A 15,932-nucleotide genomic window follows, 5' to 3' on the forward strand; every position below is an offset into this window, starting at 1 on the left:
AATCATTCCTAATTTGGGATATGAAAATCTAGTAAGGAGTATCCCAAATGAAGATCTAATGAAATCTTCTTCAGAAGGAGCTGATTTTGCAAGAATCTCTTATCTTTGGTAAACTGCAATAAATGTTGATTTTGTACTAGATTTTTTTGGGTTAAAACAGCATTTCAAATCAGGGGGCACACATGTTTTTGTATTTGCCTGTTTACAAATTTAATTATGAGGGAACTGCACGATATAAAGGAGGAAGGGAGGAGGAGGAGAAGGCGGTGGTGGGTAAAAAAAAAAAAAAACAAACAAACAAATATTGGTATGCAAATCTGACCTTTCATCTCTATCTCTCTTCTTTGTCAACTTTTGTGACAAATGGAAGCTTGTCTTGTCTTTGTGTCTATCTCTCTTTTTTGTTCATCTTTTTAGAATAAAAGAGCGCCCATCCCTCCTTGATTAGTTTTGTAATTTAGTTACTGCTAAAATCTATAAATTAATCTACTGTCTCTCTAGTTTTATTGCAAGCTTCAAGGTTGTCGTCAAAACATGGGTGTGGATCAAAGATCAATTCCTAACAAAATGCCTTCCCTTGTCAACTTCTCTGTCTTGGCTGTTGATGACGATTCTACATCTCTCTCCATTGTTTCGGGCATGCTCAGAACCTGGAAGTACCAAGGTATATGTATATATTCTACGTATATGCTCTCCTCTTAATTTTCAAAACTTAAATTTATCTGATTTCTTCTCTTTGTTTCTGTTTCCTTATTTTGCTTTTACATTAAAAACACGGTTTTCTTCTACACTGATATAATTGCTATTTTCTTACACACATGTACTTTAAATTGAAGGTTTTATTGAATCATCGTAGTTTTAGTACGAATCTGAAATTTCAACTAATTCGTAAGATCTTAATAAGATAATTCATATCAATAATTAAAAAAATAAGAATAAAGTAACATTACATACAAATATCAAATCAAAAAAGAACTCAAATAGGTAATATAGAATATTCAAGAGACCTATAACAATCAACACAAGATAAACACGAATGAGCCGACTTGATTTTTTGGCATTTAACCACAAAAAAGAACTTTTAGATTTTTATTCTTTAGATAATATTGAATGAGAGAACTAAGAAATTTCGAACTTTCTATTACATATCGATTTCAATTAGTATTGAAATGTTTTTATTTGAGCTATACAAGATGAAATTACTAGTCAACTACTTTCAGTTAGCAACTAGATTTGAGAATTTAAGGTGATAATTTTCTTGATTTAAATTATATATGTGAAACTTTTCAACTTTAATTCGTTTGATTCTCTTCAATCTTTTGTTCTAATGAAAATGAAAGATTTGTTTTCTGATCATTTTAGCTTAATCATCCTAGATTGGATCTATTTTATATTTGTATTCTAATATCTAAATATCCTCATGCACCTCTTTGGGTTTGCAAGGTTCTGCATGCATGGTTTAAAAATTAGGGCAAACTCTTTTCAGAATCTACTCAAACAAAATCATCTACTTGAGTTTTATAAAGAAAAAAAAAATGATATAGAAAGGATCTTTTTGTCTTCAATCTTCTCTTGTAACAAATTTTAATCTTTGTTTTCCATTTTTTCCTCTATAAACAACCCGAATCTTCAAATCTTTTTTGTTTATAATTTCTAATTTTTTTTTTCTTTTTTCAAACTTTGTGTATTTAATGAATTTTTACGCAACAATATTAAAAAAGTATAATTATTTTTCAAAACGGACATAAATCACGTTATGTTAGTCAAAAGTTAAACCCTACTTGTTATTTTAGTTTTTTTCTAATTCCGCTATTATTAAAGATTTAACCTAAAAATTAAGATTATGCAATTTGAAGATCTCACATTAAAAAAAAAAAAAAAAAAATTATAATTATATGCCTCTTGTAAATATATGCCATAATCACATATAAATAATGTCTTCCGTAAAACATCATCTTATACAAATTATAAGATTTAGGAAATGAAAAGAAAAAAAATGTAAAAGCCCTAAATAACTATGAACATTGTAAAAAAAAAACCAAAATTAGCAAAATCTTCATAGAAATAGATTCAAATTTATAAACACTTGCAAATTACCCTCAATCACTAAATTAACATAGTACGTTTAATATCTATTGATTATGTTTATCTTATAATATATATATGTGTGTGTGTGTGTTTTATGTCAATCGACATGGACTTAAACTTTAATTTTTTTCATGTATATGTTTTAAAAATAGTCTAATCAACTTGTTTTTAAGTGATCTTTTTAATAATAAAAAAATATTTACTGATCATAGTGGTGGCAACAATTAACTTATTTTTAAGTAATTTTCTATGGTATGCACAGTTTCAACTGTAAAAAATTCAGTGGATGCTTTATCTGCCCTTCGAGTGCAACAACATGTTGACCTGGTAGTCACCGATCTCCATATGCCCGGAATGGATGGAATTCAACTGCAAAAACAAATTGATGAAGAATTTAATCTGCCTGTTGTTAGTAAGTGCAAATATTTTGTCATACAAATTAATTTTCTCTAATAAAATATTAATCGTGTTTAGTACCCAACATATATACTTTGTAGGTATTTTTAGCCTTAAGCTATATCTTCTTTTGTTACAATATAAATAACTGGTGGTAAATTATTTTATTAACTTAATTATTTCATTGTTTATTTAATATAGAATTAAAATATGAATTCTAATGTTTAAGTAATAGTACTTTTATTTCTATTAAAACTAATTCTTTATAAAGTTTGGTGGGTTTATGTAGGCATAATTCATGTTTTTGATCGTACATATTTATGGGTTTGCAATTCCCTTATAGTATAAATAATTGATTAGACTATTTCTAATCTTAAGTTTATCTAATTTTTTGTCAAACAATTGTTTAATACTCTTTTAAGTGTTTACCCATATCTATGTTATTTACTCTCTCTTTTTTTTCTTTGAAAAAAATAATAATAATGAGATTTATTGAATGAATAACAAGGTGTACACTCCTAAACAATATATCTATTGACCTTGCTGAAGTATATATTACTGATGAAAATAAAATACACCTAAGATAAGAAGTTATTTCTCTATCTCAACTTATTATTGATATAAGCCTATTTTATTTTATTTTTTTTTTTAAATGCAGTAATGTCTTCAGATGAAACTGAGAGTAATATGCTGGAGAGTTTAAACTGTGGAGCAGTATACTTTTTAGTAAAACCACTCAACGTTGATGACCTGAGAAACATATGGCAGTATGCAGTTGCATTTAAAAGATGTAAATCTATCGTTATCGAAGAAACAGGAAGTACAATTCAAATTAGAGGTGCAGCGAGCCCGGGAAGAAATTGTGATGTTCAACTTCATGAGGAGATAAATTCCATATCATCTGTTAACGAAGCTGGGAAGAAAAGTGTTCCGACTAGAAAGGATTGCAAGAGAAAGGCACCGCTAAGGAGGAGTAACGAAGAGCAGGAAGAAGATCGTCCTTCTGCTCCTAAAAAGGCCAAGGTCGTCTGGACAAATTCTCTTCACACTAGATTTCTACATGCCGTACATTGCATAAGCTTGGAAAGTAAGTGATAATTCCTTACACCATTATATATGTAATGTATGTATTTTTTTTGGTATACTTTTAATGTTTGATATATCACAGAGGCAGTCCCAAAGAAGATTCTTGAGCTCATGAATGTACCAGGCTTAACGAGAGAAAATGTTGCCAGCCATTTGCAGGTCCGTTCTGTAATCAACTGATCATATATATATATATATAGACATATCTCGTGCAATATTTCATGCAAAATATAGCAAGCCATATGACTGTCAGTGGTATTCCCGAACTTAATGATACTGTTGCAGAAAGCTGGAGCTTATTATTGTAATTGTCAATAGTTTATTAATCGGTGAATTACTTTTTTTACGAAAGTATGAGAAAGTCGGAGAATTGTAAATCTTACTTCTTTTTAGCTTATTACAATTCAACATATCTATATATCCTTTGGGAAAAAAATTGCAGAAGTATCGGATCTTCCTAAAAAGAGTTGCTGAGAAAGGAGATCTTTCATCAAAGACACTGTCTCACAGAGCTTTAAGGTCAAACTTTGCAACTGGTCATGCACTGTTGGAAGATCAATACAAATCGTCCAGCAGAACACCATTTCAGCCACTTAAAGGCAGTGTCATCTCAGCTGTTGGTGCTAACAGACCCTTTCTTAGTCCTCAACCATTGGTTGGAAAATCTGTGCTTGCGGATCATTTTAGATTTGGACAATTTGGCAAAAAAAGCAGTAATGCCAATCCTTCAATTTTCGGGTTCGAACCGAACCAGATCATCAATGGAGCAAACTTGCCTAGTAGTGGGCTGATGAGTGGTACAATGCCAATCTATCAACAGGAAACAAGGGTAGCAGATCAGTTATTTGGTCTTGCCAACTTTGGCTCCTCCTCTAATGGATTTCATGGCTCCAACTATAACTCAGGCAGCAATATTGACCATGGTAATTTCCCCATCAATAACTATGCAGGGATTCGGGTGAATAGTGATGGAGAGATACTGGGATTGGGACAAATGCAGCTCGCCAATCCAAATAATGTCAGCTCAAGCTTCATGAATAAGGGAATCATGATCGACAATATTAATGCTAGCAACAAGGCCATTAATGGTTGTTTTGGTTATTTGGGTCAAGATGGTTCTTCTTCTTTCGCTCCTGCTCAGGGTATGAACCATGTAATGCAGCAAGGATTCAATACTAATTTCATGAGCCATGCGCAGGAGAATCTGCCACTAGTAGAGCAACAGTTTACTGCTTTTAACTATAGACAGGGTCAAGAAAATGATTTCTGTTTTGATCAACATCCCTTGGATAACATGGAAAATAATTTGCAACAATTAGGAGAAGATGGTAAAACTTTTAATTTTCAGACAAACGACTACCAGTCCAATTATCAGGTAAGTAATAAATTCACAAGCAATTGATTATTTATGCTATATATAAAGCTTATTTAATTTTAATGTATATTATATCCATAATCATGGTTTTTATTTTTCAATAATCTGGCTGTACAGGAACCAGGAGGTGGGCTAGGTGTCCTGAATGCTGACCTCTCAAAGGACGGATTCATTAATGTTGAAGAACTGAGCCCTCTTATGGATAAACTCATGATTCCCGATCTTCCAGACAATTCTTTTCCTATTTTAGAGAGTTCTGCTTTGAATCAAAACGCCCATGCCATTTACCAGGTAGAAAAATATATACATACATATATATATATATATAAATATTCTTAGATTAATACTTAAGTGCTTCTAATTTGATAGGATAACAAAAAAATTCGTAATTTTCTCACGATCTTGGTATTTAGTTACTTCAAAAATCAAACTTGTTACATAATCATTAACTCCCAACAAAGGATCAGTCAAATATAAGAATTTAACTTGAGTTTTCTATAAGATTGAAAAAATTGTTACAAAGAAACTATTTGACAATGGTTTTCATGTAACTAAAAATTTATTATAGAAACGCATTTTTCATATCTTGAATATTACTGTGTGCTCAGGCTCAAAAAGATAACGCCGGTGAAGAAGTGAGGAACAATCCTAATGTAGGCCTGGATGAGTATAGTCCAATATTTGACTTCGAAATCCCCAACAAGGCAAGTCTTAAGCTGTAACCAAGTAGCTTAAATTTCTTTTGTTACGCGTGAATGTGTGCGTGGGTGTATATAAATATGTATAGATATGCGCAGTGTACGTTTTTTTTTAACCATTAATCAGCATTTGTTTTTAATTATTTGTTTAGGAACAAAGTGGTGGAGACTTCATGGACGAACTTAACGCCATGCATATTCCACTGGAGAATGGCTCTTTTGAGGATCTCTCAACTACTCTGAACCAGGCATATGAATTTTTTTCTTTTCTTATGTAATCTGTGTTTTTTCTGGCTTATATATTAATATTCTCCATTTAATTTCTTTGAACAAAAGAAGTTTGATATGGCAAGTATTGCATTGGTTTATTTGGTGCAGGTTTGGGGAAGTGATGACTTCATGAACTGCCTATGTTGAGGGTGATGGATTCTTGTCCCACCAATCTGAGGAAAATGACATCATAATTTGCAAGTGTACAAATCCAGACATTGAAGAAAAGCTAAACATATTTACCATTTGAATTTAGATTTGCTGTTCTGTTAGTACTGGGATATGATAGGTGTTGTTTTGGTTTGAAAAATAAGACTTGGGTGTAGATTCTCTCGTAGTTACTTGTGGGTGAAATTTGGGAAGGAATTGATGTAAATAAATAATCTCAATTTATAAGTTTTTTTTTTTTTTTTTTTTTTTTAATAAAATGAACAATTTTATAGAAAATGGAAAAAAAAATTCCCCTTTTTCACATTTTATGTTTTCTTTTTATTTTTTTTTTAGAGATTAAAATTATAATAAATAATGAACATTAAGAAAAAAGAAGGAGTATGTATGTAGTTATTATTTTTTAGAATATTTTTCAAAAATTCTTGTTTAAAAAAAAAAAAAACATCATAATTTTTATGTTATTTTGTATGTCATTCAATGATGGAAAAAAGAAATGTAAATAAGATTTCACATTTTTAAACAACTTGTAAGTTTATTAAGGATAAGTAGGTAGTAAAACAAATAATTGCAATTGTGTTCTCCCTTGATCAAGCAGAGTATAAATTTCTCCAAATATTTAATATTTATAAATTATTTTAACTAAAAATAACAGAAAACTAAAACAATAAAAATTTAAATTCTATTTAATTATTTATGAAATTCAAAGTGTATTTTTTAGTGAAACATAAAATTACTTGGGATGGACCAAAATAAATAGATTGGGTTTGGGCCCAGGTGTAGTAATTGAGACACCAACCAAACTCCCTTTTTGTCAATGTAATATTCAAATACAAATAAATCAAGAATTTATAATTTGTAATTTATACATTTTCAATTTTATTTAAAATTATGAATTAAAAAAGTTTATAATTAATAGCGAGAGTATTTTTAGTTGGTTATGGGTGTCTAAACTTGTTCACTTACTGGGTGGTGGTAGAAGAATTATTGTATAAATCAAAATCATAATTATGATTTTTCTCAATAGAGAATGCGGGATGTTACAGAAGTAGATTGAAGAAGATGAACAAAATTATGATTTTGATTTATACAATAATTTCAACTTACTCCAAGTAACATATGAAGAATTTTTTTTATCATGCTAAAAAACTTGAGCAAAAAATAATTAATTAGTTCAGGGGTCTAAACTATTAATTTGTTTAAATATATATTATAAATAATAAAATGTTTTGTTATTAACTTAATTTTTTAAGACAATTAGTTATAATTTATTCATTCAAAATTTATTATCATTTTTCCTAATTTCTTGTTCAAATCAGTTTTACATTATAATATATTAAATTAACTTATTGTATTTTCATTCAACTCTTAATTATTTTATATAGAAAAATTAATCATAATTTATACATGTAATCTAACAATAAAATAACTGCGAATTAGATAATCATTCATCGATGAAGGAGTGAAAACAAACCATACATATGGATATGTAATTGAATTAGAATTAAAATATTATGTTTGTAATATATTTGAAATTTGAATCACAATAAAGTATATAAATATATTCTTTTAAGACCTTTAAATTACTATTTAGATTCAAAGTAATTCCAAACTTAAATAAAAAAATACACTAATCAATAAATTTTAGTGGCAAACAAACATCTGTCCCATCTTCCAGATGGCTCCGGCTTCGCTAATCAACTACCAAATGGGAACGCCTGGCAAAAACAGGTTTAACCAACAAAACAAAACTTCAAACACAGAGTCAAAAAAAGAAGGATCAATCTACTCTTTTTCAAGTGCTTAATTACTTGATCAGAAATATTGCGTGTTTACACCACCCACAAAACATTACTTCAAATTTTTATTTTAATTATTTTGTACAATTATTGCAAATAGAATTCTGACAGAAAAATTATCTCAAAATAATTTGAAACATTCTTACTACTAAAACTAAAAAGTATACATATATATATATATATATATATATAATACATAATACATAATGCATAAAATAAATTATGACAGCAATTAGACTGAAATTTTTAAGTAGATATCTAGATAACATCCACGTTCTCAAACCTATCCATACATAAACTAGCAATCAAGTGAAACTTAACTATGTTATGTGCTGGGGACCAGTTTATTGTTTTTAGTTTTCTTTTTCTTTTTTTTTTTATTACTAATTAATGTATTGAAGTAATTGATTTGATCTTTTAAATCAAGTTTTTTTTTTTTTTTAATTATTATTATTATTGCATATGGATGCTTCTAATTTATTAGTTGATTAATAATTTAATGAAACTCAATTTATGAACGTTTAGCACAAGAAGTGAGATGAAGATGATGTTAACATAAAAACCAAAGCGGTTTATACAAGATAATCTAAGTGTGTTTTATCCTAATACCATAATTACGTACAAAGATTGGTATGATCTGGTTTTTGTCACCAACGTAAGGTTGTCTTCTCCACTATAAGCTTCTTCGTCTGCGTTTATGGCATGGAGACAAATCCGAGTCTTGTCCTCGGTTTCTGTTGGTAAGGAAATGAAAGAAAAACAAAAACTTTAATATTAATTATAATCATCTACAGTCATTATATATTTATATATAGCATCTTCCATTACCCGTGACAAACGGTGAGATGAAGATTTTCATCTTTTCTTGTATGTATTTTTGAAGGACAAATAATTAAATGTGATTGAAAGAACATTTATAGAAAATTAAGCACAAATTATTAGATTAGTATTTGAAATTTGCTGGTTATTATATTTGTTTTCATTCTTATTCATTTATTAATTAAATACTATTTTCTGAACAAATTTTTGAAGTGTCCAAACATGACTTAAATATTTCAATTTTTTAAAAAAATAAAAAAAAATTAAAAAAAATGTATAAAATTTTAAAAACTAGTTTAATAATGTATCCTAAAATTAATTAGCCTAACTGTGTTTTTAAATATCTTCATTTTTTTTGTAGATTTTTTTCTCATTATTTTTTTTTCGTGAGAAAAATTACAAAAGAACATGATAATATTTATGCTATTTCATTCGACTAATTCCAAAATCTTAACTTTGGAATATTAGTAAAAAGTATATATAGTGACACTAAAGAAATTAGTTTCATTATGGTATGATTTTTAGTTTTCTGATTTATAATGCTCCATAATATATTATGAGTGTATATTTATTACCTTTACAGCTGAATTTTTTTTTTTTTTTTAATCTTTATTGCTCTTGAATCATTTAAATATTCAGAAATTATATCTTATCATTTAATAAATTTTGTGATGAACTTGTTAAATTAAGTAATTGGATTAAAGTTAGATATAGCAATTTTAGATGATGATGATAATAATAATAATAAATTGAAAGTGGTGATAATAACTATATGTAGAGTAATATTTTTATCATCTTTGGTTTTCAAAAGGACTTTAAAGATATATGTCAGTTGTTTCTCATTTCTACACCCATGCCATTTTTGTTATTTAGTTTGTTTCTTGCGGTTCAATGCTTATCCCTACCGTAAGCTCTTATCAACTAAAGATAACTTTCTCATTCCTTACTCAAGATTCCAAGGGATCAATTAACCGAAAGGTTTATGAAAAAGTAATTCTTTCCAAAAAGATTAGAGATAAAGTACTTATTGGTGTGGGTTTGAATGCAAATATATGTTTTTCCCCCTCAAACACGTGGAAATGGATAAATCTGTATATATATATATATATATATATATGTATATAATGTATTGGGTCAAGGAAAAGTAACAATCATGAATTTATGCAAATTAAAATAAATATTTTCTTCTACACTTTTTTTATGACCAAAAATTACATTTTTTCTTTCTTTCTTTCTTCGACCCACGTTCCTTATTAAAAATATAATGCATATGTCATATATCTCCTCTGTATGGACACTTTTATCTCTGTCGTGTCTCCCAATTGTGACTAGCAATACCAAAATCAACTAACCAACATTTGTTTTTTTTTTTTTTATCCTAATAGACATGATATAAACACTGTAAACAATATATTTATTTTCAAGAACTTCTAATAGATGTGTATCTCTCTCCTAAATGATTATCTTAATGTAAGTTTGATTAAATTCTAATTTTCTATTACAAACTTACAATATGTATATTTATAATCTCTATAACTGAAAAAAATAATAAACAAAAATTTTATTTGTAAAATATTTAAGATGATATTAGGATTAAATTTAGAATACAATTAAATAATATAACAATATAATAAAAATTTCATTCAATCAAGATTGATACATAGTACAAATAGTGTACACCTGCATATCCCTCTTAACCAAACGATATTTTACATGAATTATATTTTTTGTCGGTCTTTACACAAGATATTTCACCTAAAGTAATAAATTTATCTTTCATAACCTCCTCTAGATCAAATCATATGGTAAATTAGATGATTTGGCCTTTATTAAAACCATATCTATCATATGCCCTATTGTAGCTAGATTTCACTATGACACAACTTGATGACTCATGAGTTCGCTGTAATTTATAAGGAGGTCTTCAGTAGTTTGAAGGAATGATAGAAATATAATGTGTTACTTGAAGGTCGACGAGTTAGTGAAGTAGCCGCGTATTCTAGTATAAGATACCAAGGAGAAGAATATTAGAAATGGTTGCCACAACTATATAATTTAGTCTTGGGGACCAAATCTTACTCTCGGTAATTGCCGCAACCATTTATCTTCTTAGATTTGAATGCTCTAATAATCACCCACCCTTTATATAAGATATTTTTTTTAATAATTTTCTCCACTCCAAAATACTTCTCCAATCATAACTACATCATCCACCTAACTGAATACGCAAAAAAAATCTTCTCTTTTAAAATATCATGCTTGAAACAAATGGGATAAGGTAAGGATTATTACCTAATAATACTCATCAGGCTTGTTTAGCAAATAATACTAAAATTACTTTGAATTTGTAGTGTGACTGACTGTTCAATGCTCAGCTTCCAGAGACAAACTCTTGGCCAGTATATGCCAAAACCTGATTGTCTTTCTCTGTTTTATATGCCGAAAGTTTTTTAGCAATTTGACTGCAAATTTTAGATCATTAACTTATGTTCACGTCTTATTTCGTTAGATGATCTAATATTACACAAAATTTAACACCAAACAATCTGCTTACATTTATATTATTCAAATACTACGGCAGAGACATATCCTCATTAAGAATTAATTTCCGTCCTGAAATTGAAATTTTCTTTAAAAAAAATAATTACTAAATTCTGTTGTTTTCCTCTTTATTTGTTGTGGTTAAAATAAAGTAATCTAATATTTTCTCTTTCAGGAAAAATGTAATTAGCTAAAGCTCTCATAATATATACCACCCCCTGTTTAAAAAAATATATTTTTTTTTTAAAAAAAAAACCCCCCTTTTTATTCTTCTCCATCCACCTTCAGCTTAAAACCATAAGAAAAATTTGTTGTTGTTGTTATTGCTCTTCTTTTCCATTTTAGACAATGCAGATCAGGCCGTGGGCTACAGCTCGTAGTAAAAGAATCTTAGTCGGAGAATGAAAATGTCCAAGTAACAATTCTCCGCCGGGCAGTAGACGACACAGGCATGCTGCCAGAGACGCGTTATAGTAAAATAAATGAAGTCAAAAGTGTATTTTTGTACAGTTCAGGGAGGGGGAAAAAAAAATTTAGTTCATACAAATAAAAGAATTAAAAAACAAAGGGAGTCTCCACCTAAAAACCTCTATAAAACCCCACCATCATCCATCTCTTCAAACTCCCCCCCCCCCCCCCCCCGAACTCTCTCTTCTCTCTTCTCTCTTCTCCTGTATCCTGTTTCTATCCATTACGAAATCTTCACTGTTTAAGTGTTAACAAAACCAAAAGCAAAAACAAAAAACACAAGAAAACAAAAACAAATATGTGTCAGCAAAGTAACTCTTTTTCCTGCAAATGCGATTCAAGCTTCCCTTTCCTTCCCTCAATCAAAGACCCGCAGGAGCCCGACATCAACACCCCATTGATCCCCAAAAGTCCAACACCAAACCCAAATTACCACTCCAAGACGCAGAACATAACCCATCTGTCTTCCGCCATCAAAGAAGCCATTTCAATAGCTAAAATATCTTTGCCCATGATACTGACAGGCCTCATGCTATACTCTCGCTCGCTCATCTCCATGCTCTTTCTTGGCCACCTTGGAGAGCTTGCTTTGGCTGGAGGCTCACTCGCCGTGGGCTTTGCAAACATAACCGGCTACTCTATTCTCTCTGGCCTTGCCATGGGAATGGAGCCCATTTGCGGTCAAGCTTACGGTGCCAAGAAACTCACTCTTCTTGGCCTGACTTTGCAGAGGGCAGTGCTTATGCTCATCTTCGCTTCGCTTCCTATTTCTATTCTCTGGCTTAATATGAAGAGAATCTTACTGTTTTGTGGCCAAGATGTTGATATAGCAACCGAAGCACAGGCATATCTATCCTACTCTCTCCCTGACCTCTTAGCTCAATCGCTTTTGCATCCATTAAGAATCTACCTAAGAAGCCAGTCAATAACTTTGCCTCTAACGTTTTGCGCCATTCTATCCATTCTTGTGCACATACCCTTAAATTATTTTTTTGTCTTTCACCTGAATTTAGGCATCGGAGGCGTTGCTCTCACTGGGGTATGCACAAACTTCAACCTAGTAGGCTCCTTAGTAATCTATGTCCTCGTCTCTGGCGTCCATAAACAGACATGGGGTGGATTTTCGACAGAGTGCTTTAAAGCATGGAAAACTCTCGTGAATTTGGCCATTCCCAGCTGCATTTCGGTCTGCCTTGAATGGTGGTGGTACGAGATCATGATCTTGGTATGTGGACTCTTGTTGAATCCAAGAGCAACCGTCGCTTCAATGGGAATTCTGATTCAAACCACCGCCTTAATCTACATATTCCCATCTTCTCTAAGCTTTGGCGTGTCAACAAGAGTTGGCAACGAGCTAGGAGCGAATCAGCCCAAAAAGGCAAAACTCGCCGCTTTCGTAGGCCTCGCTTGCAGCTTCATGCTGGGCTTTGCGGCTCTGTTTTTCACCTTAATGGTGAGAAAAATATGGGCTACCATGTTTACTCAGGACAAAGAGATCATAGCATTGACATCGCTTGTTTTGCCAATAATCGGGCTGTGTGAACTCGGAAACTGCCCACAAACCACTGGATGTGGAGTGCTAAGGGGCACCGCAAGGCCAAAAGTTGGGGCAAACATCAACCTGGGTTGCTTTTACCTTGTAGGTATGCCGGTGGCGATAGCCTTAGCCTTCTTTGCTGGTTTCGATTTTGAAGGGCTGTGGCTCGGTCTCTTCGCTGCACAGGCCTCGTGTGTGGTGACTATGCTGATAGTTGTCTATAGAACAGATTGGGATTCTGAAGCAGATAGAGCAAAGGAGCTGACGGGGGGCGTGTTTATTGTCGACAGTGAAGATTTTGATCAGGAGAAACCAGACAAAGTCGAAATCAATATTGGGGTTTCTTTTCATAATTCAATTGGAAAAACAGATGAACTTGATCTTTCTTGCCTTGTTTAGTAAACCCTTTCCTCCTTGGTTTCTATCTTTTCGGAAGGTTTTTGTCAATAGAAAAATTGTACAGTGGGCAGAGAGAGAGAGAGAGAGAGAGGAAATAGAAGAGCTAGATCAATTATTTTTGAACAACTTTAATTACTTTTACTGTACGGTGTAAACAGAGTAACTCTCTTGGAGATTATCTGCTATTACACTTCCTTCGAATCCAAAGGATTAATTTCCCTGTACCGTGTCCTGTCTAGAATAGCATACAAAAATTAACAATGACAGTCTCTTTTATATATCTTCTTAGCTTAAATTTAACATAGAGTACTTTAATTTTTCGTACTTTTGCTTTGACCCCGTCGGCTACATATACATCAGTAAGAAAAATTTTCAAGATTGAAAACTGGGATGTAAGAGTAGCATGCTTTGTTAATGGGCAGCTGGGATGCGTCGATTCCACTCAATTCAGCAAGTGCACAAATATTAACTACAGATTAAGAGAAAAAGAGACCAAGGCAACTGAAAAATAGAAAGAAAAAAATATATATATTTTTGTCTGACTTAGGTAATTAGTTAATAATTCCGAGTTTTCTGTCCTTTAGGAAGGTTTTATGTTTGAATTCTGACGATTTCATTTGATGCAGTATAACTAATACTGTAATCTGAAAGTTAATGCAAGACCAGCTGGATATGTTGATGAAAATAAGTCTTCTTCTTGTTTGCTAGCTGCTTTGCACTAATTAAGTTCAGCTGATGAAATGCTCTGATTTCTTTATATTAAATCATCAAATCAAGTTCAAGTCTAATGACAAAAATGTTAAATGTTAAATATAATTAATTTAATTTTTTATTTTTTGCATGTGTTTTTTATTTAGCTTATTGTCCAATCAAATTAAGTGGGATCAGAACTTTTAAAATCTATTTATAATAATATGTTTTTCGTGCTCTAATTTTTTTTTTGTCCAATTCTGAGCCACGAGTTTATAGTACATGCCAAAGCCTTTAAAATTATTGATGTGCTAAAGGGGCTTTACAACTTTTAACAATTTTCTCCGAGTCTATTTTCTTTGCCTTGTTATTTGAATAAGTACATTATTTATTGTATATAGGTTAACATTTCTTCCTTAATGTCATTATTAATATTATACTTTATACTTTATTTTTCAAAAAATATATAACATATAAGAATCCCAAATGGAGAAGAAAGTTAAATGGCAAAAAATCACATTTTTTTTACTCCTATGAGAATATGTAATTCAAGAGTAATAATGATTCCATGGTCGGAAAGCTTGTGTAACTATTTGTGATTTTTGATTAAAAAAAAGTCTCTAAATATTTTAACTAAAGAAGTCACCTTTAAATCATTGTATTATACATTTTAGCTCACAAAACTCAAATAAAATTAAAAGTACGCTAAATAAGATTATTTATATCGTCATTTAAAACTTAAAATAACAAAAGAAGAAATAGACAAATGAAGTTTGTTTTTAAATGTTCTTGTATAAAGTTCACATTTTCTCCAATTTATGGTTTCTTATTATTCTTTATACCACCAATCTATATATGAAGGGGCATTTATTTTTTTTTGTTATTAGATATATTGTGTCAGCTAAGCAATTTAAATGTGTGTATGAAGATACAAATTTTTTTTATTCAATTTCTTCAATTTTTATATAAAAACAGGCAGAAGAACAAATCACACAAAGAGATTAAAAAAAATAAGGAAGAGTTGAAGAAAATGCTAAATTATTGTTTTTATAGAAAACAAATCCAAATCGAGTTCTAAATTTAAAAAAAAAAATTATCTAAATACTAATATTCTTAAATTTTAAGCAACTAAGTATCACACTTATACCCCAAATGAGAAAAGTATAAAATTCAAAAAACTACTAAATAAGAAAAGTTATTCCTTCTTAAATTTTTAGGAATATTAAAGTGCAAACCTACTTATCTTAAAAAGACCTTTAGTGAATCATGAACACACTAATAGTATTTATTTCTAATTTAATCAATACAGTAGGTCCCGAATGACATCATTAATTAGTAAATAGTTTTTTTACTCCTTAAGAAGCTTCGATGATTACAAACATCCTATTTAATAGAAAGCTTTCACTAGATAAATTGATATAGATACATGATAAAACGGTGAACATATTATAAACTTTGAACATTACAAGGCTTAAAAATAAACAACTAACTCAATGGGTTGCTCTTCTGATAACGGTAGAGTCTGATAAAAAATTATATGAAAAGCTATTTTCCTACCATATGGCCTCTCTAAATATATGTTAACAGTACGGTACAAG

The 15,932-nt window shown here is 30.4% G+C and overlaps 2 protein-coding genes across 2 annotated transcripts; both read left to right on the forward strand.

The window, feature by feature from the left end:
* Positions 1-473: 473 nt before the first annotated feature.
* LOC110810274 (uncharacterized) lies at positions 474-6,060 on the forward strand. Its single transcript, XM_088211513.1, has 10 exons — positions 474-689; positions 857-888; positions 2,351-2,500; positions 3,143-3,571; positions 3,653-3,729; positions 4,013-4,945; positions 5,063-5,236; positions 5,554-5,649; positions 5,796-5,891; positions 6,022-6,060. The coding sequence occupies exons 1-10, from the start codon at positions 535-537 to the stop codon at positions 6,058-6,060; spliced, it is 2,181 nt and encodes a 726-aa protein (XP_088067639.1). The 5' UTR covers positions 474-534.
* Positions 6,061-11,884: 5,824 nt separating this feature from the next.
* LOC110810377 (MATE efflux family protein) lies at positions 11,885-13,924 on the forward strand. Its single transcript, XM_022036537.2, has one exon. The coding sequence runs from the start codon at positions 12,007-12,009 to the stop codon at positions 13,642-13,644; it is 1,638 nt and encodes a 545-aa protein (XP_021892229.1). The 5' UTR covers positions 11,885-12,006; the 3' UTR covers positions 13,645-13,924.
* The last annotated feature ends 2,008 nt before the right edge of the window (positions 13,925-15,932 follow it).

Source organism: Carica papaya, chromosome 9, assembly GCF_054855325.1.
Source record: "Carica papaya isolate Zhongbai chromosome 9, ASM5485532v1, whole genome shotgun sequence".
NCBI lineage: Eukaryota > Viridiplantae > Streptophyta > Magnoliopsida > Brassicales > Caricaceae > Carica > Carica papaya.

Coding starts and splice junctions, on each gene's coding strand:
- LOC110810274 (XM_088211513.1), top strand. CDS start 535: ATGGGTGTGGATCAAAGATCAATTCCTAACAAAATGCCTTCCCTTGTC. Junction 2,501..3,142: donor ATTTAATCTGCCTGTTGTTA/GTAAGTGCAAAT, acceptor TTTTAAATGCAG/TAATGTCTTCAGATGAAACT. Junction 5,237..5,553: donor ACGCCCATGCCATTTACCAG/GTAGAAAAATAT, acceptor CTGTGTGCTCAG/GCTCAAAAAGATAACGCCGG.
- LOC110810377 (XM_022036537.2), top strand. CDS start 12,007: ATGTGTCAGCAAAGTAACTCTTTTTCCTGCAAATGCGATTCAAGCTTC.